Raw genomic sequence first — 27,336 nt, 5'->3', positions numbered from 1 at the left:
AACCAGATGACACTTCAAATAAGCCTGGGACCACCACCAACACCACCGTAAGAACTAGGGTGGGCACTTATTTTGGCTTAGGTGGCCACTTTCTTTATTCTTGGCAAACTTCCCGGTCATAATATCAACTTATTTTCCTTTCTTTTGTTTCCTTGTCCTTTTTTTTTTTTTTCTTTCTTTTTACAAACAGCAGTATCATGGCTTAACCGAATACGGGGACGTACTGCTTAATCCTGATTAAAAAGCTAGACGATTTTACTCTAAGAACCCCCGGGGTGAAGGAGGGTTACACACAATCACCATTGAAATATTTATAATTGGTATGTTTTCATCTGTGGGAAATGGATCACTCTCAAATAATAGTGAGTCGTGCTTGCATAAATCAGTGAACCTTAGTTATGAGGTAGGTATGAGTCTCCATAGTTACTAATTAAATAAACTCTTCAAACTGACTACATCTGGTGTTCCATGGAGCTGGAAAGGGTTAGGGATGTCTGTCAAGTTAGAGTATAGGCTATGCATTGTTATATCGGCACTCCCTCGTATCAAAGTAACTATTGGAGAGATTATTGTACATTTATGAGGTCATCAAAGAATCTGACACCTTAAAACTTAAGTTACTGCTATTAATCCAGTATCTCTCTCTCTCTCCTCGCACACACACACACACACACACACACACACACACACACACACACACACACACACACACACATTTTCAAAACATCATTGCTAAGTAGACTGCAATGTGTTGAACTTTAGGCTTCCTTCACTATTCAGTCTGCCACTTTCCAGTCTTCCTGTGACCCACCGCATTGTGCCTGCTGCAGTATATTCTGGATTTTGTACTGGCTCGGACATTTTCGTGAACAATTATGTACACAGATATATTTCGACGCTAACTGAGTAAAAGATGAGTAACCGTGCCATTTTACTTAAGGTATGGGATTATTACGTTAGATATTTGAACACCACAGAATTACTTATGTTAATTGTCAGACTATGAGGATGAGATGGAGATGGGATGACAGGGAATATAAATGAGGGGTATGAGTTGGAGAGACGGCAACCTGATGACAGAGGACAGGGTGAATTGGAGAAGAATATCGTTTATGGCCATCTCTTTGGTATTAAACCATCTGGTCTTTATAAACGCAATAATCTAATGAAAAAAAAAAATGAAAAGTATCAGCTGTGGAACTATTTCCCACTTCCACCTTTTTTCGTGAACTTATAGGGTCGCATTCTTGTTGACTTAATGAACTTATTATCACCATTCCTCAGTGATCAGCAAATAGAAAAAGAGACATAGGATGATTTGTGTCCATTTCTATCCTTGTGAAACAAATCTGCAGGAAGAACGAGAGATATGGGAAGATTCTGTGCACTATGCCCCTTGTCCTTCCTGGAAAAACGAAACATAGCAGAGATTCACAAGCAAATTTTTGACCAATCCTATGTTGTTATTGGAAACTGTCTGCAGGAAGAACATGAGACATGGGAAGATTCTGGATTCTACTCTCCTTGTCCTTCCCAAAAACACAGTTACATTATATATATATATATATATATATATATATATATATATATATATATATATATATATATATATATATATATATATATATATATATGGATCTAAGCTCCGAGTTACAACGAAAAATTGATCGTAAGTTTGTGCCGATTATACAGTTTTTACTATTTATTCTTTAACTGACGATGATCCCTAACCCCTTTCAGCTCAGTTGATCGCCAAGTGTAGATTGGAGGATTGATCTAACTAGTAACCAAAACGACTCATCCCCATCTCACAACAAATGTTCATCGTATTCATGAAACTCCGACCTAGCATTAAAGTTGTTAGATAATAAAGAACCAACGCACATTCATCACTACAATTAGGTGGAATAAGACAAGGATCACTGGTATACATCATATTGAGCTACTAACATTGTCTTTTATCAAAAACTAATGTCATACACCTTTATTCAGCTGCAGTACACATCATTTGCACAAAACATATTAACATATTAAATGTCAAATGCGAACTTCGTATTTTATTAAGGATACCGTCAGACGATTTTGTTCAGCGACATTACATATCATTTACATATAGTACATCAACCCTCTGGATGCAACACGCCAGTTTTGTATTTTATTATGGCTAACGTCACACGATTCTATTCAGACTGGAGAAACACACCGCCTTTATTATTTCACTTTTTCCAGTTCATTTTTGCTGTCTCCAAAAGATTTCACTTTGTTCAGGAGATGGGTGAACTAGAGAAGAGAAATGTAACCATCAATAACTCCTTTACTAGTACGCTCAGGCTGACTAAGATCATCTGGTAGCAGCAAGCATACACTAGAAATGACGCCCTGTTCCGCAAAGGGTTAAAAACTATCTTGATTAACGGTTTAAATGAGGTTGCTAGCATGACAGTACCAGGTTTTGAATCCAGGTGCATGTAGCTGGCTCCACTCGTCTCAGGTGTCCATCCACCCTTTGTGCGTTGACAAGTGACAGGTAATATGAACAAATGGTAGGTAAAATGAACTAGTGACAGGTAACACGAACAAGTGACAGGTAACACGAACAAGTGACAGCTAAAATGAACAAGTGGCAGGTAGAATGAACAAGTGGCAGGTAAAATGAACAGGTAATAGGTAAAATGAACAAGTGGCAGGTAAAATTAATATGTAGGGTAATACCTTGAGGAGGCAACCGTGGTATCCTGGATGATGCAGAGTGACTTAGCATCTCAGGATTGGGAATGAATAAACCATCACCGACTCAAAGGCCTACATGCAGGTTACGAAGTTACGATGTTACACGAAGATACGAAGTTACACGCAAGTTACGAACGTGAACACCGTGATAGAACGCCCCAAGCCATCTGCCCACTGTTTTTTCGTTTACCTTTAAAATGTATGTGTGTTGCAAAGTTCCAGCAATGTGTGTGTGTGTGTGTGTGTGTGTGTGTGTGTGTGTGTGTGTGTGTGTGTGTGTGTGTGTGTGTGTGTGTGTTTACAGAGAGGTGCAAGGTTCAGTGACGAGATAGTCGTGGTTACAGGTCGAGATGGAGTGTTGCCAGTACAGTGTTGAAGCTCCACACGACATCTCGACGACAACTGTATGATCACACCACAAGTACCTGCAAAACACATATATTAAATACAGTAAACACACACACACACACACGTCAACACTGCATCAGCTCTATTCAAATCCATTACAGAAAGGCTTAAATCCCATGAAAAAATACAAATCTTAAATCCAAATATTGTATTAAGGTTTTAACACAAGAGCGAAAGGGCAATAATGACTCAACCCCTAACCGCTTCACAGCAAAAGGTCGCTCCTAAAATAAATGAAATAGTCTGGAAATAAAAATGCATGAAATCGTCTGGAAATAAACATAAATATGCCATCGGTCTCAAGGGGTTAATAAGGGCTGTTTGCTTAACCCCTTCAGTGCGGTGACGTCTTTTGTATACCTTTGTCGTTATTTCTAGGGTGCTGAAGAGGAACGCCTTCATGTGATACTTTTTCTTTTTTTTTCTTTTTTGTACCGATATAACCAGGTCGCCCAACTACCTGGTTATACCAACACCCCTCAACTACTTTCCTATACCTCAAATCCAAAAGGAACGGGAGACCAGCATAAGGCAGCAGTCCACTGTGTTTACATATCAGATGAAACTGTGGATGTATCTACTGCTACTGCTACTATTCCCAGACGATTTTTCGTTCGCCTTAGAACTGGAAGGGTTAAATATAGCCTTTATTAAACCCTTTATTGCCAGCCGTCCATCCTGATCTGAATGATGTTGACAAATGAAAACACAAATAAATTATAAAAACAGGTCTTCGGATAAGAGGTTGAGGTTTACTGTTCATATAAAACAGTAAGGGAAAGGCGACTGGTCATTTTTACATTAAACGCCTTCAGTTCCAGAGGTCTTTTCGGAGTTTAATAAAGTCGTAAGGCAGCGTCATAAATAAATAAATAAATACTAAGCATATATAAATAAACGAAACTCACTTGGTGCAGTCGCTGGGGTGGAGGTAAAACTTTCCATTTTCGTCACAGGCGTCGCCAGGGTAGACCACGTCATTTCCTGCACGGCCACAACATGAAGGCAGGATAAGTAGTTTGAGTTGAATCTCTCTCTCTCTCTCTCTCTCTCTCTCTCTCCACAAAATTACTTGCTTCCTGGCCAAAGCATTAAGGCACACTAAGCAGAGTCATCAGATTAAGGGATGATCCTTTGTCGTAAGGATTAGCGAAAGTTACGTATCATCTGGAGGCAGCAAAAATAAAATATAGAATACGTTATTGACAGAGAGAGAGAGAGAGAGAGAGAGAGAGAGAGAGAGAGACCCACTCCTTGGGTATCAAAGGGTGAGAACAGTTCACAATACCTATTTACAAGTAGCTCAACATGTATGAACTCCAAATATTCGTTATTTGTTCAATTATACAAAGAAACACAGTCATTATACTGACCAAATACACTGTACCAGGAAGACATATTACATCCCAAATAAGCCGACTCTGCACTAAACAAATTCTAAGCCAGCAATGACGAAGTAAACATACGATGTGACGAAGCAGAAAGCACGGGAAATACATGTAAACAACTCTGGCTGAACAAACATCTTTCCTAGCATTCACATCTCACTCCTAAGGACTTCCAAATTTGCCAAGGCAATTTAAAAACGTCAAAACAGATATTCGTCCTTTTTTGGCCAAAGAACAGAATTACAGAAGCGGGAATAGGAGTAATTGAGCTGATTTGTGGCCTGTAAACTTGATGTTGTTTGTACTGTACATACATTTTCTCAATGTAGAATGCTCAGTATCGGTTCTTATTCATGATTTTTCCTCCTCTCTTATCGAACTGCACCATTCTAGAAGCGAGGATCAGAGTATTTGAGTTGATCTGTTAACTGTCGACTAGTTGTTGGCGCAAGAACGTTTATTTTCGATACTGTGAATGCATACTGTTGGCTTCCCCTTTTGAACACCTACCTGCCTTTGCTGTGGTGGTGGTTGTAGTTGTAGGAGCTGTGGTAGGTGGCAGAGTTGCGGTTGTTGTGGTAGGTGGTGGAGTTGTGGTTGTTGTGGTAGGTGGTGGAGTTGTGGTTGTTGTGGTAGGTGGTGGAGTTGTGGTTGTTGTGGTAGGTGGTGGAGTTGTGGTTGTTGTGGTAGGTGGTGGAGTTGTGGTTGTTGTGGTAGGTGGTGGAGTTGTGGTTGTTGTGGTAGGTGGTAGGGTTGTGGTTGCTGTAGGGACTGTGCTTGTAATGGTTGTAGGGGTTGCGGTGGCTGCTGTGGTAGTTGGAACGGTAGGGGATGTGGTTGCTGTAGGAGCTGTCTGTGTGGTAGTTACTTCTGATGTAGCGGCTGGAACTGAAGAGGATGTGGTAAATATGGTTGTTGTAGGAGCTGCGGAGGTTGTAGGGAACGTGGTAGCAGTTGCTGTGGTTGCTGGTGGTGCAGAAGATGTAAATGTGGCCGAGGTGGTAGCTGTAGGTGAGGTGGGAGTTGTACTTGTGGTTGAGGGGGAGGTGGGAGTTGTAGCTGTGGTCACTGGGGAGGTGGGGGTTGTAGTTGAGGCTATGGTTGAGCTGATGGTTGTAGATGAAGTAAAGGCTGTACTTGCAACAGTTGTTGCTGCAACTGTAGGAGCTGTAACAGTTGTTGGTGAGGTGAAGGTTTTGGTTTCTTCCTTAGTCTGAAAAAACAAAAACTACAGTCAGACAACCTAAACCTGTGTTAGGGTATCTAATCCAATCTTGTCTAACTTTCCTTAACCAAACAAAGCCAAACCTAACCAAAGCTGATCTCACTTAACCTTATCAAACCAATTCTAACTCAGCCTGAATTAACTTGATCAAATTCAACCAAATCTCTTCCGGCTTCACCTGACCCAACTCTTCAAGCCAAGGGCCAGCAAAACTTTAGATCCAAACCGGAAGTAAAGTACTATAGACAATAGCCACCATACAACAGGCTGACAATTTTTGACTTGTGTTTACTATGCTTAATAATATTATATGAGAAAAGGGCGTTGTCAAGAGGCCTACACGAGGTGAGGCTGGGCATCCCAGCCGGGAGCCAAACTTCTTCAAATTTCCCTGCGCCCTGCCGTGGGAAAGACCCTGGTCCGACCCTGCTGAGGAGCTGCCTACCACAAGGGGGCCACGGATCCCTACACTGTGTATGTGCTGTACTCTATCTATAAGATCTATAAGACGGCCCCACAGAAGCAAATGCTTACCTGTGGTCGATGGGTCTGCTTGGCCAGACAGACTGGGGTTAAGCAACAATTCTAACAATATGGCAAGGATATATTCCGAGATGACATGATCACCAAGTAGTAAAAGGTGTGGCTGTCTTGAAATATGTGAAATCTGAGTTAGCTGGACCGTTCAGTTTTATAGCTACACACCCGGGATATGGTCTTACATCAAAAAATTATTCCCAATTCAATGGGATTATCTTCGATATCCACGTCACTTACCCTGTTTATACAGTACAGCTCAAGGTTCCCGTGCAAAGTTTCCACTCCGAGTGCTTTGGTTTGACCATGCATAAAGGCCAGATAAATGGGCATGTAGCCTGCTGAAGAGGGACACCTTCATGTGGTGGCATCAATATAACCGGGCAGCTTCCCCGCGTAGTTATGCAAGCTTTCGTCAGCTTCCTCCTGATTCCCCAAATATGGATTGCATGAGAAGGGTAACTTTGGTCTGCAGTCTACCGATTTCACGTCCATATAATCTTTGGGTCTAAACACCACACACGGACACGCCGATACGCAGATGAACGGACACAGACACACCGACTTCAGCGGAGGGACACACAAGGAGACCGATTTTTGTTCAGTTACACAAGCACAATCAAAACACCACACACGCATATCCACCATCATGCAAATAGGCGAAGGAGAACTAAACGACTACCTAAAGTATAACTATTTACGTTTCTAACCTGCAGCGTCCAGATCGAGTGGGCGAGTTGTTGGGTGGGATAGGGTGGTAAAGGGCTATAATCATCATCATCATTATCATCACCCCAACGAATATTCTAAGTGACAGGAGGCTTCGTGGCACCTCTTCCTTAACTTTTTATTTTGCTTCTTACGCCTACCTTAATTAAAACTTCATATTTTTCTCACCTGCAAAGTCCAGACAGAGTGGGCGGGCTGGTGGGTGGTTGTGAGGGTGGGTAGGGTGGTGTGGGCGGGATGGAGTAAGGTACAAGACACCCAGTCGCCTGAATCCACTAGCCCACTCTCATCAGGACGGCTTCCGAAGGTTGAGACGCCTGCTTGTATCGCCCGCATACCGCACTGTTGGGTGAGTTATACATACCATACAGATCTTGCGGTGCCGATCAGGTTGGTTTGGGTATTGAGAGAGAGAGAGAGAGAGAGAGAGAGAGAGAGAGAGAGAGAGAATGATAAGAAAGCCTTTTACACTAAGGTACTTAGTTTACGCTAAGCATAAGCAAATACACACACACACACACACACACACGGAATTTTGTATTAGTTTACCCCTCCACACACACACACACACAAAAGCCGTACAATTCCAGATAGTTTTATTACAAAGAATGCACCACTTTCATGCCAAAACACGGTTGATTTTAATATTTTGTACCTAAGTGTATTCTTCAAGCTTCACATCGACTATTCTCGTCCCTTCACGCAAACGCAAAATCGGAATGTCCCTAAACTATTCGAAACTTGTAAGTGTTGTCATGGAGGAGTATTCACAAAGTTACGATTGGTTTCCTGTCGTAAGTGGGATTTGGTCTGGCAGGGAGGACCAAGAATGAAGAGTGCAGTGTTTTCATGTCTCCTGTTCCTCCTACAAAATCATAATACAGTAACGAGAAGAAAATTATTCTATGTCTATTTTCTTCACCGAATGGAAAAATCCTCTCTTTTGTCTCTCTTCGGGAAAAAAAAAAAAAGTTACAACACAAAATTGATCGTAATATATATGTGTACTGTATCTCACCCCTGTCCGCCATACTGTACCACTCACCGCACCACGGATTTTTTACTTGAACTGTACCTGTAGTGATGACGGTGCTGGTACTGTCCTCCACACCAGGTGACTCGGTAGCTCCACCCCGCGACCCACCAGGGAGTACCGCCCCCCTCCACCTCCACACACTGCACTCTCCATCATCATCATCATCATCATCAGCAGCAGCAGCATAAGCACACGCCACCACCACCCGGTTTCTGGATGCTGGTGGTAAGTATTAAGTTAGAAGCATTTAGTTTTTCACTTGAACCAGCTCGATCCACCATCACCACCATACACTGCCCGCTCCACCATCACCGCACACTGCCCCCTCCACCACCACTGCCACACACTGTCCCCTCCACCACTGTCACCACCACACACTACCCCCTCCACCACCATCACCACCACACACTGCCCCCTCCACCATCATCATTACCGCACTCTGCCTCCTCCACCACCATCATCACCACACACTGCCCCCTCCACCATCATCACACTAGACACCACCATCTCGTACCTTGATGCTGGCGGGAACGTTAACCTCTTCAATCCAATGACGTCCTCTCTAGCTTCCTATTGTCACCTTTAAACAATTTTCCTCAGTTTAGAAGGGACTTTTCCAACTGGAGGAGGTGGATATTGCCTGCATTAACTTCTTCATCGCTAAAAGTCTGTCCTAAGTTGGGTAAAAACGTCAGGAGATACTAAACACGTGATCCGATAGAAGGGGTTAAGAGGCAAGCATTAAGCTCGAGGCATGTAATTCTTACTTTAAATTCTTGAGAATGTGCAATATATATATATATATATATATATATATATATATATATATATATATATATATATATATATATATATATATATATATATATATATATATATATATATATGTGTGTGTGTGTGTGTGTGTGTGTGTGTGTGTGTATTCATCGCCTCCTCATTCAACCTTTCGAAATTCTTGTTTCCACCTCACAGGCCAATGGATCCACACGAGAAGTGCTTCGTAATACTATTATGGGCGCGTGACCCATTCTCTAGGCACTCTGTTAATAGTTCTCATATTTTCTCGTTTCTGCTTCTGGATCTCGTAACGACAAGAGCAGTGATGATTCCCCGGTGCATGTCGAATACACTGGCCAATAATAAACAAGGTTAGGATCGACAAATATGACAACAAATCATAATATCTATACAGCAAAATAGTATTGTTTGAACAAGAAATGATCCGTTACGAAAAGCTCCTTGCATATGGTGTAAGATGCGCGTCATTCACGGTGCTACAATCTGATATGCTGATTGCAAGACAGTGAATGACAGACATATAAGGAACACAAGACTGCATTTTGATCTTAATGATGAATGCAGGGCTTAAGTGTCGTACTCTCTTCACCTTAGCAGGCTATCATCTTATACCACATCACTTCTGTATATGGTACTTTTATAATCTCGTCCACCATCTATACAAACCATGTCCTTATTGAAAAACCTGGAAAAACGCGGAAGAGAAAAGTAAGCGGTCATTTGAGAGATAAAAAATGGCTAAGAAAGAGTTGTTAGAAGGCCTTGTAAGCCAACGTGAATATGGATCTTAATGACCCACCTTTCATTACCTGCAGTCAAAGGTAAAGATCCCCCCTCCCCTCCCCTCACCCTCCCACTCAGCACCATATAACGTGGCACAATTATAATTACAAAGTCTTCCGTATTTACTATTAACTGAAGGGGACCATTACGATTAGTGCAAGTCTTCCGCATCGATTATTATTATTTTATGTTTTTAAAGACGATGCTGCCTTTTTTGTTTTGTTTTTTTCTCTCATTTTACTCTTAGTTCAAGATATTTTCAAACCAGGTAAGCTACAGACTTTAATAACCCCTTCACTAACAGGATGCTCTCCAGGTGGCAGCAAGAATATGATGAAAATTACATCCTCAGGCTGAAAACGTTGGCATTTCATATGACTGCATGTTAGGTGGGCCACTGCAGGATCAGACCTCCTGTGGGGGGAGGAGGGAAATCACAACCAGAATTAACCCTCACTCACGCTGGCCAAGTACAAACCAAAGGGAGGGGGGTATTTGTATTTACATCAGTATAGCCTACATGAAAGGTGTGTTGTGTTAGGTTCTGTATGTCACAGGGACGTAATGACAGGGTCCCAGCACATGCAAGCGTATATACGAATGGTTATACTACTTTCATCCACTTTAATATCCGCTATGGCACGAGTTTCAAACCCCAGATACAGGACACATGTAGATCGGGAGGAGAACGCGGTAACCATTGAGTGGGTGACATGGTTCTTTTTAACTCTACCATCAACCACTCTTATAGCGTTGGAGAGGGTGATCATTAAGTTACTGAAGTTACTAATGCCGCTAATTCTTGCTTACTGCATCTATGATATTGGTGAGTGCGTACCTTGATGTTTAACTATGACCTGATGCTTAGCCAACATGGTGAGAACAGTCAAGCTCATGGAAGGTTTGACTGGAAAAGTAAGAAACAGAGAAATAGGGAACCATTCAGGATAGAGTTAGAAGAAGCCTAAAAGTCTATGCAAAGAGTTCAGCTTTATCACTGACAACATGTGAGACAACCAAGGAGAAAAGACGAGGGAGGACAAAATAAAATAACTGAATAGGAGCACTACAGGATGGGAACAAATGTAGGACTGCCCAAAATCTCAAAAGTCTGAAGCTCTCTTAACCTAAATGGCGCCTGGCGCCCGGGAACTTAGGCATCATTACCCATCCCAGCACAGGACTGGAAAATGTTTTAACCCCTCAGCACAATGACTTATTCATATATTTTTGATTTAACCAAACTATTATTTTTTTCTAAGCTTACGGGAGACATCGTAGTGAACAGGTTAGTAATAATCTCACTTAACCTTGACGATTTCTTCACTCTTGATTCCGCCAAGGGATTTTTTTTTTTTTTTAATTATGCTTAGTGGAGACGCTGTAACGAAAAGGTTAGTCTCGCGTATTAACCTCCACGCAATCCCACATTATCATCGGATGTGACGTCATGACATACTTGAAAGGGTTTTCCGTGGCTCTGACATCCTGAGTCACACTATAATTTACAATACGTTCTTGTATTTAAGATATATGTCAATTGCATGAGGAACAAGAGACATGGGAAGATTTTGCTTTCTTCTTTCCTTTCCTGCAAAAACTGTTAATACAAGCAACTGGAATTTGACCGTAGGTTTGTGAATCTACTTGCAAGGTGGAAGAGGACGAGGGAGAGGAAAAGAAAAGAGAGGAGGAGGAGGAGGAGGAGGAGGAAGATCGGTATCAGTGACAGGTTAATGGCGGAGCGATAATGAGGACGAAGGTGTTAAAAAGGGGGGGAAAAAAGAAAAAAAGCAGAGAGGGAGAGGGATAGAGAGAGAAGGGCAAGGTCACCGTAATAAAACTTCCCCTATCACACTCCAGTCTACTTATTCTCCATCCCCTTCACTACGAGGAGTCCCATTAACCTTTTCACCACGAAAACGTATTTTTCACAATATTCCGGCCATTCCCAGACGATTTTATTCAGCTGTAGTGGCGAAGGGGACTAAGGCGATGTCTGGCCACTCTTTTGAATTATCTCCGTCTCTCCTGCAATTCAAATGACGATCAAGAACTATGAGGACGTGATTACTTTTTATTATTTTTTCTACCTTCAGACGATTTAATTTAGTTAATGAGAAACATCTGTAAGTTAGTAGATTAATGAAGACTCTCTCTAACCCTTACAACTCGAAAAATCACTTCCACGCTGAAAATGAAATATATATATATATATATATATATATATATATATATATATATATATATATATATAAATATAAATATATATATATATATATATATATATATATATATATATATATATATATATATATATATATATCATGGCAGCAAGAATAAACTTAAAAAATGTCATCAATCAGAAGGGGTCAAAGTAAATTAATAAAGCGTTAACTTGAACCTTTAGTTGCTGAATTAATAAAAAAGAAAGTAAGAAAAAGAAACAAATTAAAAAGCCCGTATTCTATAGGAGACTCCGTAGCACTTCTTCCTTATAGATTTATTTTGCGTATTATAATTTCACATTCTCGTCTGTGTGGGGCTCTTCCTGTCACGATGGCTGAGAAATTGTACCTGTTTTAACGACAGATTACATAACACTGTACCGTGAAGCACCCTCATCTGTGTTAAGTTCTTCCGCTCACGATGGCTGACAAAATGTACGATATTGTTCAACCTGTAGTTAATATATATAAAATGTTAACATTCTTTTGTACAGCCAGCCCCTAAAAGTATCGGTCACCTTACTGCACGCATCATTCTGAAACATGAATCAAGCATTGTGATACAGAGGACACCCTGTCATTATAGGCGCAAATATTGTCTTTGGTTATTATTAGGACTTGCAATCGCCCAAAGGTCATATACTGAGTGGTGAATTTTTTGAGGCAACAGTTTAATAGCCTTGTGCGTCTGCCAAACTCGCTTCTTTTCACAACCATGATATATTTTTGGTTGACTGTACGTTATATTCTGTTCGCCTTAACTAGCCACAATATTATCGTCTCTCCATCTTGAATAGGCCACTAGGTTGAAAGACGAGATTAACCCTAGAATACGATGCTAGTCACGAAGAAGCGCTATGGAAAGGCTGTATAGTACTGTTTGTCTCTGGCTCAAAGGTACAGGAAATAAGTTGCCAAAAGACGCAAATCTCCGCTACGTTAAAGTGAATAAACAATAGTCTCTTGAACTGCTTCATTATATTCATACTTTTCATCAGTAACAAAAGAGAGGATACTAGGGTGTAATGTCCAGAATAATCGTTAAGGAGGAGGTGTCGCGAAATCCTCAAAGCGAAATGTGCAGAACAAATAGCTAAGGAGGAGGCGCTGCGAAATCCTCAAAGCGAAATGTGCAGAATAAATCGCTAAGGAAATGGTGCTGCGAAGTATCCAAAGCGAAATTTGAGGTGTTCACTTACCATGGCCTAGCTGGCGGGTGATCAGGTAGCGTAACGTATACTACATACAGGGATGACGATCTTACCTCTACACTCCCCGCTCTCACTTCTCACTCACGCATGCTCTCTCTCTCTCTCTCTCTCTCTCTCCGTACTTCTACTTTTCTTTTCCATTTAAAACGAAGTTAAAAATAATGTGTCATTTCAATAACCGTTTTTCAGTACTTGTTTTATTATCCGTCTCCGCACCAGAAGGGCTCGGGGACGGGTATTGTTTTCACTCGGTTTGTTTATTTGCTTGTTTGATTGTCTGTGCCTGTCTATCTGTCTGTTAACAACTTTACGCGAAACTACTGGTGTGATTTTGATTAAAATTACAGGGATGATGGGCTATGGCGTTCTGACCACCTGATTAAATTTGGGGCCAAATTCGGCCAAGGCCTAGGCTGCAGGCCCAAAAAATGTTTTTAAAAATGTAAACAAAAATAGTTTTTTCAACTCCTTTCAAAATCGTCATATCGACATGAAACCAAACCCTAAAGGAGCATCTTTCAAATCTGCATCCTACAACATGTATAATTACAACAGAGGGGGGGTCACCCCCCTATTAGCGGTAGGGGGATCAGTGTCATGTGGGTGAGCCCTAAAATTACAGATGGGCATAAAATCGTCAATTTTCACCAGATTTACTCGAAAATTGATATGAGTCATCTCTGACTAGGTATCCTGTTGTGTTTATAAGTCAGCATTAAAATGACTGCCGGGGACGGGTTTGCTGTGCCTTGGCACCGCTTGTTCTTTATTTATTTAGTTATTACATCTATTAACAGTATATTTATAGTCGCCCTGAATATCAAAGATACGATACATGGCAAAACAAAAACAAAATTGCTTTGTGTAAACTTCATGGATGTTATACTCTGTAAATAAGTTCAAAGTCCCACCCCTCGAACGCATGATGTTCTGGTAATGACGGGGGTGCTCGCTGGCAGTGGCATTCGATTTTTTTTCTCTTCAATTTTTGGCGGCGCCCTTCACCTCCTCCATGGCTCGACCTGTAGGCGACGATCAAGAAATTCCACCGATAATTATTATTATTATTATTACTATTATTATTATTATTATTATTTTTTATTATTACTATTATAGAACCAGGATTCCGGGGGCTTAAATGATGAGTGAATGGATGCGTGGTCCATTAAACTGGGCAAACTTGGGCTGTCTGGACGTTGCTACTTCTCACCCTGCCCAAGGGTGGGAAAGGAGGTCCGGATGATGATGATGATGATCATTATTATTATTACTGTTGTTGTTATCATTATATTTAAGTATTTAATTTTTATTACTTTATTTTATTCTATTATTTTTATTACTTTATTTGTTGATTTATATTTGCCATAAACCAAACGATTTTTTGAGCTAACATAAGACCTCACTCATTCTCCTAGACTTACCAGGACGCTTAAAGATCAATTTCTCGAGGTTCAGGATGGGAACTTCGACCATGAGGGTGAGAGGCACAGCAACCAGACCCCCGATGAAAAGGTAGCCACAGGACTCGATAAACTGAAGGGGAAACGAGGAGAAAAAAAATAGTAGTGGAGATGTGTTTGCCCTCGAAATCTTCCCATTCCATCTGCCCACTCCCATCCACTCCATCTATCTATCCCCAGCACTCTGCCCACTCTCATGCAACTCATCTGTCTATCCCACCCACTGCCTGTCCACCCACTCCATCTGTCCACCACCACCCACTCACCTCTCCCACCATGTCAACTTTATTTTTAAGCTAACCTACCCATCCTGCACCTGCCCACAAGACCCCCCCCCCTCAATCATCCCCCTGCTAAATCAGTCAAAAGTCTACGGTGTCTACTTCCACACTTTCAGATATATCTCTTACACCATACTGAGGGGTCCATAGTAAGTTTTATTATCAAAGGCACACTCTTAGAACCCATGTAATGTATGTTCGTGTGTGTGTATGAAAGTTACACACACACACACACACACACACACACACACACACACACACACACACACCTTTCATTACCACAGAATCACCTCTTAACATCCAAACACAAAGGCGCTGCGTAAAATACCTTGTTTATATGGCTGATGTAGAGAGGGGTATAGATGACACCCATGTAGATAATCTGGATGGGGATGGTGGTGAGGAAGAGGCAGTAGGTGAGGCGACTAAGGGGCTGCCAGCAAGGATGAGAAAGGATCGAGTTGATGGGACCTGTGGGATGGAGCAAAGATGAGGGGTACAAAGAAGAGGGAGATGATGATGAAAGAGCAAAAGGAGAATCAAATAACGACATGATTAGGAAGACGAACACTAGCTACTACTACTACCACTACAACTACTACTAAACCACTACTGCTATTACTCCTACTACTCATACCATTCCAACGATTAGGAAGACGAATACTAACTACTACTACTACTACTATTACTACATAATAGAATTTTACTTTTTTTTTTAAATGATACATTAGTGGATATGATTTTATTGGTAAGAATGCTAGGCTGTTGTCCCTCTTACTGGTCATATGCATGTTAAATACGAAATAAAGATGACTGATTGATTGATTGACTACTACTTTTTACTACTACTACCACTACTACTAATAATAATAATACTTTCCGAAAGTCATACAGAGAAGTAGACACAGTAGGACTTTTATTGGGAACATTATCATCTTTGCCTTTCTTCTACAGTAATAAAATAATTAACTCTGCCATTCCTTTACATTAACCTGGCAATTATCTCTACATATCCTCTTCCTTAACCTCATAATGGCCTCTAACTTTCTTCTACATTTTCGTAACTGTCTCACTTGACCTTCAAATTTAACTTTATAACAGTCTATCATTCTTCTGTATTAACCACACACTTAACTCCATCTTTCCCTACAATTACCTTTCTACCTGGCTGGCGCTCACTTCAAAATTAACTTCAACTTTCCTCTACAATTACCTTTCTACCTGGTCTGCTGTCATCTTCAAATTAACTCCAACCTTTCTCTACACTTTCCTTTCTACCTGGCCTGCATTCTCCTTCAAATTAACTCCAACTTTTCTCTACAATTACCTTCCTACCTGGCCTGCACTCACCTCCATGTCCGGTGTGACAGGCGAAGACGATCCAGAGGAGTGAGACCGCGTAGGAAGCCCGCGACAACCCGCCGTAGATAATGCTGACCTCTGGCGGCAGGAGGTCACGGTGGTCGAAAGTATTGTAGTTGGCAACCCCGTAGATTACCGCCAAGGCCACAGCAGTCGATAACACCCACCCCAACGCCCACTGCCACTGTTGAGAAGAAGACGTTGTGGGGGACCTCTACTCTTTTCCTTTCAACTTGGACTATGATGATGTAGTAATAATTTTCACTATTCCCTGAGAGGAAAGAGAGTCCATCCTATTCACACGCCCACCATGAGGGCCGATGTGTACAAACCAAAGCATGCTGTACGTACTGATGATGATGATGATAATGATGATGATGGTGATGAAGATGCCTAGGATGAAGATCAAGATGATGACGATAAAATGGCGACTATAAAAGATGAAGACGATGCTGAAGGTGATTATGATGAAGATTATGAAGATGATGATTAGCATGACGACAATGACTATAATGAAGACGATGGCAAAAGCGACTACAGAGACGATGACGATGATGAATAAAGAAACAGCACCAGCACCACCCACCTTCCTAAGCTTTACAGTCTTTCCCTTGACCGTAAACAGGATCCACCCGGCCCAGACTCCCACGAGGTAGGCGGAGGCGCGGCACCATGGCGTGCTGTACGTGTCCACCCACTCCTCGGGGGTCACCTCCGGCTTTCTGGGGGACGGACGGCAGTACTTGGTTAGGAGATAATTGCAGGAGATACAGACAAACACACTACCAGGTACAGGTAGAGAGATTGGACGATAATTATAGAAAGAGACTGATGGATGGATATACAGATACTAGATGGGTAAACAAACAAAGTGAGAAAGACAAACACAGCCTGATATATATATATATATATATATATATATATATATATATATATATGAGAGAGAGAGAGAAAGAGAGAGAGAGAGATTTACGCCTTTCAATAACCCTTTGAAGCCGGTGATGTATTTAAAGTTTATTCTTGTTATGACCAGATTTTATTCAACTTAAACGGGGTCGGGGCTCCGCACGTGAGAAGGCAGTCTAACAAAAATGAACCAGTAGTATAAGGTCGTATTCCCATCAACTTACAACTCTCTATATATATTTTGCATACTACACTTGTCCACATTCGTTCATGTTTTCCTTTCTTTGTATGTATCAGTTCTCTTACATGTTATTTCTCTCCTCACTTCTTCCTTCATGGTATATTTAGCATACTACATTCTTCCATTCTCGTGCATGTTATACTTGTCTTATTATTATCAACGAATACTATCCATATCGACGTATACAGTACTGTCCATCCGTCCAACCCCTTTCATACCTCCAAGAGAATGTACCAGCAGTAGAAATAAACTGGGACAGAAGATATGCTAAGCAGCCTCCTTTACCGACAAGACTAGAGTTTAGGAAAGAGAAAGGAGAGTCTATACGGTTTTTAATCTTCTGACTGTTACAATTTCTCTCAGTGGAGTAATATCACCCTTTGTAAGGTTGCGTCCACACCGAATCCATGTGGACGAGGGCGGGTGTTTTTGTATCACTGTGATCCATACAAGTTGTAGGTTCACGCGAGAACTTTAAAGGGTTATCGTGATCCTGAACTCCCGCCCGCGTCAACGAGCATCTGGTGTGGACGCGCATTTGCTTGACTAATGACCAAAGTTGAGTCCATAGCATTATTTGTATTAATCAATCTATTTTTTTCTTACTCTCCCAATGCTAAAATTTCTCCCGGGTGAATAAATCTCCCTGTGTTAGGTAAAGATGTGGTAGGGTCAACTCACGCAAGGAAGAGGTCGGCAGGTTGGTGGTACACGCCTATGATGATGGCAGGGATGGCGCAGGACAGGACAGTTACCAATCCCAGCCATATCAAACCTGAGGGACAGTGATAATGATGATGATGATGATGATGATGATAACTGATGATGATGATGATGGTGGTGGTGGTGATAACTACGGCAGCAATGACAGTCTATCTTCCTCTCAACATTCTAGCTTCCTCTCAACATCCTATCTTCCTCTCAACATCTCCTCCCAACATTTCTACCTTCCTGTCAACATTCAATCTTGCTCTCAACATTTCCTCCCAACATTCTATCTTGTTCCCAACATTTCCTCCCAAAATTATCTTCCTCTCAATATTTTATCTTTATCCCAACATTCTATCATCCTCTCAACATTCTACCTTCTCCACTACCATTCCTGCCTACCACCCCACCCCCGTCTCACCCTACCTCACCCCTGCCTCACCTTTCTTTGGCCAGCGCTGCAGTGGGTACAGCACGAGGGGCATCACCAGGTACAACTGACTATCCACCGCCGTGTACCAGCACTGAGGCAGGCACTGGGTGGAGTACAAAACATTTCAGTGGAATTCAAAGACGTAAAGAGTAATGGATGATGCCTAAACGAAACATACAAAGGAATTCAAAGTCGATGAGTAAAAAGGAGTTTAAAGCAATGGAATACAAAGGATTAAAGCTGAGATGAAATTAAAATTAGTTCAATATGTATAACAATACGTGAAAATATCAAAGTGACTGGCAAGACATTATAAAACGTTACGGTATCCATGCTAAATCTCTAAAGATATGATTTTATTCTAAGTGATTAACTCTTTTACTTCTAATCATGGTTTGCACTAACTAGCATACTACTGAAGTTTTGGTAACTGGATGATAACTTCTGAGGTGCCGTTTTCAAATACTGCGACCTGGCAAACTATACTCTGATAAACAATACCTAGACAGTTAGTACTTAATTATCTACCGGGGTTAAGGTAACTAGCTATAATTACTGAATTGCCGTTTATTAATTTCTGAAACCTGGTAAATTATATTCTTAAAACACACACACACACACACACACACACACACACACACACACACACACACACACACACACTCACACATTTAGTACTTAACCATAAAAAGGACGTACCGCTGGGTGGACGAAATTGCCGACAAATAACGGGTCGACCCACCAGTGTTCCCTGCAGTAAGTTCCGTAGCCGAGTTCCACCATTCCTGACGCGGGGCCACCCATGACGAACCGAGCGATTGTGGCCATGGCAGCCACTGTCAGTAGGATGGCCGGCGTTAGTCTGTGGAGAGGTGGATAATATGTATCTAATACGCGATGCTAGTCAGAAGTGCTACAGATAAGAAGCACAGCAGGATTGTTGTATTTTTCTGGCAATGACCTACCTGAAATAAGGTGCAAAAGGATATTAATCTGGGCAAAGGTAAGAAGACAGTACAGGACATCTATGTTCTTGTACCTAGACATATAAAAAAAATAATTAAGACATCATATTACAAGAGTCTATTTTCTACTAAGACAGACATATTGGTAACTACCGTTAGGCTGCTGTTGTTGAGTAACTCTGGTCTGTTTGGCCGAGCAGACCTACCGGTATTAACCGTAGGCAAGCAGTCGTCCCGTGCACTGAACCAATGTTCTCTTGCGGCAGACAGTGCTTCACCACAATGAGGCGCGGGGAGAAATGTGGAAGTTTGGCTCCTGGATGGATGCTGCATTTGCTTCTCTTCACCCAGTTACCAGGGGCACCACACAGGGCTCCACATCACCCCGTTATTTGTTTACAATATATCGCTCGACGAATATCGCTGAGTGGATATCAATATTGCAGATACGTATTTTGCCAAACACATATCAGAAACAGAAAACACGGGTTGATGGACACATAGATATAAATAGACAGATTCACACACACACACACACACACACACACACACACACACACACACACACACCTGAGAACCCGATGGACGTAGAACATGATCCAATTAACTCGCCCAGCCCTCTGATGTTCCCTAAGGCTCCCGTAGGCCACCAGGAGGCCACTAATGAAGAAGAAGGTGTCGACGCAGAAGGACCCGTTCATTACTGTCTGGTCCACCACATCCTTGGACATCTGCAGGTTACGTGGATACATATACTATACAGATCTTGAGGTATACTACTTGAAAGATACTACTATACAGATCTTAAGGTATACTACTTCAGAGATACTACTATACAGATCTTGAGGTATACTACTTGAGAGATACTACTATATAGATCTTGAGGTATACTACTTGAGGGATACTACTATACAGATCTTGAGGTATACTACTTGACAGATACTACTAAAAAGATCTTGAGGTCAGAGCGAGATGATTCAAGGTTTATTGCAACTGGAAATTTGGAGGACCGTAGATATAAATGATACTGAAATATATGTTGAAGGACTGATTTTAACCTAACCAAACCTAACTTAATACGAAACTAACATAATCTGATCTACTTTAACCAAACCCAACCTTAAACCTAAATTAACCTCATCCACGTTAACCAATATTAACTCTACTTAACCCATTGTAAGCAGCCACAGTCAGATCTAACGTTGCTCAATACACTTTGATATATACCGGCCATCTGATTTCACTTAGCCAGACCTAACCTAATCTAACGTTAAAAATAGCACAATAAAAAATGACCAAACTCATGATAATCTAATGTAACTTAATCTTACTTGACTTAACCTAGCCCGATCTTCCCTAACTTCAAATTTGCTCATGTAAAGTTCGTTCGCTTCCCCTGCCTCCTTTTCTCTGATGGATTGACAGACACTTGGATGAGGCGTACCTGTGGGTGACAACATACATCTTTCGATCACAACGATAAATTCCAGCATCAATGAATCCAATGATGAGAAAGGCTGAAGCAAACGAACTTTTGTATCTGACTGTACCTTATCTGACACGTAACCTAATCTCACCTATCCTAACCTCACCTCACCTCACGTTATTAGACCTAACCTAGCATAACCTCACCTCATGTTATTTGACCTTACCTAGCTTAACCTCACCTCAATTAATCTCACCTTACCTAACCTTCCCTTAGCTAATCTCATTTAATCCAACCTCACCTCACCTAACCTGAACTAACCTAACCTAACCTCAGCAAATCTCTAACCTCTGCTAACCCCACCTGCCCTAAAGTGACGTACCTCAACGAAGTGTACGAGGTTGTTGGTGACGGCGGCCTGGAAATTGTACGAGTGACACCATACCACCCACACCATCGAAAGAACTCTGTGGGTATGGGTGTGTTGATGGGTGTACGAGTGTGTGTGTGCGGATGGGTGTGGGTGGGTGGGTGTGGATGCATGGGTGGAGGGAGAGGGAGACGGTGTATTGTTAGTTATCATCATCATCATCATCATCAACAACAATGACATCATATTTTCACTACTCTGAATTTCAAACTGAGTGAACAAGAAAACAGACTGAAATACAGGGTGATTCGTAAACTTGGTAACCTTACGTGTTGCGGGGACGGCTCAGTGTGCTGGTGTGGGACAGTGGTAGTCATGTGTGTTGAAATGACAAAGTAACCAATAGACAAGAGAGAGAGAGAGAGAGAGAGAATACATCCCTACCTTCCTTCCCTCCACCTACCTCATCCCATGCAAACAGGAGACAACTTCCGGACTCTCCTTCAGGTTAATGTGAAATACCCTCTGCAGGTTGGTGTAGGCGGAGAAGACGAGGAGGAAGCGGAGAGGACCTGGACAGAATGGAGGTGAAGTTTAGTAATTATTGTTTCAGAAAGGAGGATGGATGGATGGATGGAGGGAGGGCGGGAAAAAGGAATGACAAAAAAAACAAAATGAGACAAAGAAAAAAATGAAACGAAGGAAGGTAAGAAAGCATAGAAGGTAGGAAAGAGAGAAGGAAAGAGGGAAAGAAGGGCAGACGGAAGGAAAGAAAGAAAGAAAGCAAGAGATAATGAGAAAAACAATAAATAAATAAAGAGTAAAAATGTGACAATCCTGATAACTGAAGGGAAATAACTATCACTTGACCTTTAGAATCCGCCATTTCTTATCTATTCATGCTGTCACACGGTTTAAGTTATTTTTGAGTGAGGAACGTCTTGTTAAGGCACTGTTTTTTTTTAGTAATATGCGAGGATTGCCTGTTTTTTTTTTTTTTTTTTTTTAAAGTGGCTTTACGTCTGAGAAATGCAAGATTTTATAAGACTATATGTTTAGAATGCCTGGTTTTATGGGATGTTAAGTGATCGATGCGTGGTTCTGTGGGATTTTAAATAAGGAATGCATGTTTTGGGGGGATTTTAAATAAGGAATGCATGGTTTTATGGGATTTTAAGTAAGGAATGCATGGCATTATGGGATTCTAAATGACTAATGTCTGGTTTATGGGAGTTTGTGATTAATGGCTGGTTTATGGGATTTTACGTGAACAAGTACTTGTCACTGTCATTAATTCCACTTTTAGAGCAAAAAAACGGTACACTGCTAAAAAACAACACGAGAAAGGTACCTGCAGTTTAAACTTTCCAGAGCTACAGTTGATACTGGTTATATAGCCTATATATATATATATATATATATATATATATATATATATATATATATATATATATATATAAACAACCTCTCACCTCTTCCAAGCTGCTGTTGATGGCATTAGAATGATAAAAAAAAACCACACACAAAAAAAAAAAAACAATCAATAAAACAGCCCAACATTTCCTAAGCTGGTCTTGATGCCAGCTTAAAAAAAAAAAAAAAAAAAAAAAAAAAAAAGAAAAATCAGAGCCTCCTACCCTTCCTCAGCTGCTGTTTATGCCAGTAGTTGATGCCAATGTCCAGCACGGAGGAGGAGAGCAACAGCAGGCCGAGGATGGACAGGACCGTGCTGGGGAAGTACGGAGGAATAAGACTTGGGCCCGTACTTTAGTCGGGTAAGGAAGCTACCAAACACCTTTTCCAAAGTGATTTATTTTGCTCATTATGCCTTACTGTCCTCCCCTGTGTCACATAAATCCTTCTAATATCGCCACACTGGATAAATAATGTACAAAAGAATATTTACCCGGCATATCCAACAATAAATCGCTAGGGAAGAGGTGCTAGGGACTAGGGAGCCTCTATAAGCGACACTATGGACCTTAATGCAGTATTGTATTCGTAGCGTCTTCTCCTTAGCGACTAATCCTGCATACCACATCTTAATTTTGTCTATTATGTTTTTTTTTTTCTTTTTTGTCTTAATATCGAAATGGTTAACATAAGTATAGAACAAGATACTGATGTGTACTATGCAGAATAAATCGCCAAGAACAGGAGTTACGACATCTCCAAAGACAATTAGGATACGGGCTTCCTAGAACCTTTTCCTTTCGTTGTTTTACTTTGTTATATAATAAGTAAAAATTTCGCTATATGGTCAGTAAAAAAAAATCATTGTATGATTCGTAAAAAAAAATCGATATGATCCATATATATTTCGTTAAATGGTCCTTAAAATTTCGTTATATGGTCCGTGAAAATTACGCTATAAGGTACGTAAAATTTTTGTTATATGGTCGGTAAAATTTTCGCTATATGGTCTAAAAATTTCGTTACATGACCCATTAAATTTTCGTTATATGGTCCGTAAGTAGTTCTCTATATGATCCGTAAAAGTTCTCTGGTATGATGTTTATGGAATATTTATCGGCACTAAAACCCCATAAATTCCAAAGAAGAGAAAACCAAAGTATACCAGACAAAATAAGGCATTAAGGAAAGGTCGTAAAATGTAGCCATAATTTCTTACGTGTACATGATTTACTTTTTTTTTTTTTTTAAACCAATTAGACTGACTGCTGGGATTAAACTTTGACTGGTGAAATTAACCTAAATGCCACAACTAGATGATGACTGCTAAGATTGAATTGCTTGGCTTAGACCATGATTTATGTGCCTGGACTAACTGCAAGAATCAAACTGTGCATGCTGGGTCTCTCACATGTAGGCGATGTCCCCGGCGTTGAGGGTGATGGCTTCGTCGAGTTCATGGCAATTAAGGTACGTGGCGTCCTTCCCTAGGGGGTGAAGGACGTGGTTGAGGCTGCGCTGTAGGGAGAGAGTAGATAATGATGATGATGAACAAGAGCATGAACAGAAAGGAGAACAGAAGAGAGGACGAGGAAGAGGAGAATGAGAACGGAAGGGATGGGAAGAGAAGGGGACCTGATGATGATGATCATGATGGAGAAGAGAGGAGGATAAGTGAAAAGAGGAGAGGATGGTCGTGATGATGATGACGGATAGGATATGAGGGAACGTGACGAGATGGAGGGGAGAGATGGAACGGAGATATGGCAGGCCAGAGGTGTGACACAATCCTTCAAAACAATGTTCAGGGTATGCACAAATTCTTAAGACGTACTCCGCTTAAAAAAAAAAAAAAAAACTGCATTTTAAGGGCAAGACCTTAGCATGACTGTTAACCAGGGGAGAAAAAGCTTAAACTGTTCACATAACCTGAACATTAGTGTTATGTCTCAGGATTCCCATTTCAGACCCGTGATTCCACACTACATAACGCACTCTTTATATCCACTGATCAAGCTTGTGAAGGCAAAATGTTAGGTTTAAGTTAAGGTGAAACATGCACAATAAATCGCTTAAAAGGTGTCACGAAGCCATCTGTGTTACCTACAATACGGTTAAGAGATAAAATAAAGTACCCGTAAGTGCTGAAGGGTGCAGTCGTTGGGGATGCAGGTGCCGTAGGAGAGGATAGCCGGGGTGTTGGGGTAGGCCATGAGCATACCAGACCTGACAGAGGGAGGAAGTATATCAAAGCTGACGGAGGCGCTGTTGGGGATCTCACGGTCGTCATCCCTCACCGACGTGCTGTTTTCCTCGTACCTCCTGCCGGTGAGAGAATTAATTTTGGTTTAGCCTGTTCACTCCAATGAATTTTTTTTTTTTTTTTATTATTATTCTTGCCAATTCCTGAAGATTTTATTCAACTTTATAAACGTCCACAGTACTGAAGGGGGTTAACGAAGGCCAGTAGAGTGTTATTTGTGGATCATCCTGTCTATTCGTATCGTAGCGTTTCGTATCGTTTATAAAGGCTCCAACATGCATGCGTCGGCCTTGGTCACCTAATGGCGGCCCTTCAGGCTGCTCGATCTCTAGCAAACTCCTGTTCAATATTTTGGCACATACTATTGCTGTTCTCTTGTATAAATAACATTCAATGGAAATAAGCTAGTAAGGCATACTTATTTGCTACCAAGCCTCATAGAAAACGGGCTATAGAGACGAGAACTAGCATCTTTTCCTTAGCGATCTATTTTCCATCCACCACATCAATTTTCTCTTGTATGTTGGTTATATCTTTTTAACGTCAACACAGTATATTCAGCATACAAGATGATGCTACCGTGGCATGTGCAGGAATAAATTGGTAAGAGAGAGGTGTTACGGAGCTCCCTTGCCCAGTGATAATGCGAATTTTTGAGTCACCCGTGTTCTGCGTTCGCTCGTGCTTTGTGTTCAGTGTTCTGTTCTCATCTATACTTTGTTCACCCGTGTTCTATGCTCATCCGTGTTTTGTGATGGCCCGTGCATTGTGTTCTATATTTCGTGCTCACCCGTGTTCTGTGCTCACCCGTAGGTCACGAGGCAGTAGCGACCCCTGAAGGTGACGTTGAAGAGTGGCCTGCCGATGAGAGAGTGCACCTCCTCGTCCACGTCCAGGGCGGTACACTCCTCCTGCATGCCCCAGGGGTGGATGTTGCCGTAGAGGAGGCCGTCAGGGAGCTTGCCCCACGAGTCCGGTACTGCAGGGGGCGACGCAGGGACGAGGTGAGGAGGAGAGGTCGATGGGGACGAGAGGTGGATAGGGAGGAAGAGACAGTAAAGATGGTGTAAGGAAGAAAGGTAGAGAAGAAGAAAGAGAGAGCAGGGATGGGGTGAAAAAAAGAGAGGTAGGGAGGAAGAGAGAGTCGGGATGGTGTGAGGAAAAGAGGTGGTGAAGGAGGAAGATAGGTATAGTGGTGAGCCAGGAACATGGGGTGAGGCAGGGATGGGTTGAGGGAGAGAGGTAGAGAGGAAGGAGGAAAGAGCAGAAATGGGGTGAGGAAGACATGCAGAGAGGGAGGAAAGAGGAATGGTAGTGAGACAAGGGTGTGGTGTGAGGCAGAGATGGGGTGAGGGAGAGTACGATGTAGGGGAGTGAGGCTGGGGAATGAGTTAGGGATTGGGTACGGAAATAAGGGAGGAACACACTCTCTCTCTCTCTCTCAAAACTCACACTGCAGAGGCCATAGATGTCCTTTCGCGAGCACGGTAGCCAAGACGCCTAACTTGTCATACACCCTCCGTATTTTCTCCACGGCGGCACTGCACTCCTCGCTCTGCGTCACGTTGGGGTCCACGGAGGGCAGGTACACGGAGAAAATATCATCCCACAACCTGAGAGGGGAGAAAAATCGTACTGAAGGTGGCGGGAATATACCTGAGAAAATCGTCTGAAGGTGGCAAGAACTTACAACCTGAATGAAAATATGGTCTGCAGGTGACATAAGCATACAACCTGAGGGAGAAAAATCGTCTGAAGGTGACATGAACATACAACTTGAGGGGAAAAAATCGTCTGAAGACCAAAGGAATAACAGGTACACGTCATCACAGGACCTGAGAGGGAAAAAAATCGTCCGAGTGACATGAAATACGGAATAAATGGATCTGTGAGAGAAATAAAACCGTCTGAGGCTCGAGTAATAAGAGATGGCTGAGTGAAGAGCGACAGATGTGGGGATGCGAGGAAATAAAATCGTCTGGAGATACCATGGGAAAAATCGTCTGAGGGTAGCATGAGGGGAAATAAATCGTCTGAGGGTACCAAGAGGAAAATAAAATCGTCTGAGGGCAGCAAGAAGAAATAAAATCGTCTGAAGGAGATATCAATTAATAGGTACACGTCAATCCACGACCTGAGAAAGAAATGAAAACAACAATCGAGTTCCTAAATAAAGACGCTATATTGATGGAAGGAGTCTCTCTCTCTCTCTTTTACTCACATATTCTCTTCCTCATCCTTATCCAGCAGAAGCCTAGGCAAGTTCTCCAAGCCTCTCTGGGATGTACTTCCTACCCAGTCTTGAAACTCCAACAGATACGCTTCAGAATCCACCCAAATTCCCCCTTCCTCTGCCTCCCAAGCCCCTGCCACCAAGAAGAGTGACAACAGTATGGCTGCCAACACCTGACACTGCCACAGTGCCATCTCTGCCA

At 41.8% G+C, this 27,336-nt stretch overlaps 1 protein-coding gene across 1 annotated transcript; it reads right to left on the bottom strand.

Annotated features, from left to right (window-relative positions):
- Positions 1 to 10,019: 10,019 nt before the first annotated feature.
- Positions 10,020 to 27,328, bottom strand: LOC145392477 (nose resistant to fluoxetine protein 6-like). Its single transcript, XM_080266872.1, has 18 exons — positions 27,123 to 27,328; positions 26,354 to 26,514; positions 25,709 to 25,880; positions 24,774 to 24,960; positions 24,050 to 24,156; positions 22,863 to 22,954; positions 21,689 to 21,797; positions 21,238 to 21,322; positions 20,000 to 20,160; positions 19,164 to 19,326; positions 18,474 to 18,567; positions 18,005 to 18,098; positions 16,763 to 16,898; positions 16,165 to 16,360; positions 15,143 to 15,285; positions 14,495 to 14,606; positions 10,473 to 10,541; positions 10,020 to 10,048 (listed from the first exon to the last, which is right to left on the bottom strand). Exons 1-18 carry the CDS (start codon positions 27,326 to 27,328, stop codon positions 10,020 to 10,022), a joined length of 2,316 nt encoding a protein of 771 aa, XP_080122998.1.
- Positions 27,329 to 27,336: the final 8 nt, after the last annotated feature.

This window comes from Coenobita brevimanus, chromosome 22 (genome assembly GCF_032717465.1).
Source record: "Coenobita brevimanus isolate Jiangsu-jjx chromosome 22, ASM3271746v2, whole genome shotgun sequence".
In the NCBI taxonomy this organism is placed as follows: Eukaryota; Metazoa; Arthropoda; class Malacostraca; order Decapoda; family Coenobitidae; genus Coenobita; species Coenobita brevimanus.
Note: the sequence above shows the minus strand (reverse complement) of the source record. Positions and strands in the feature narration are given on the sequence as shown.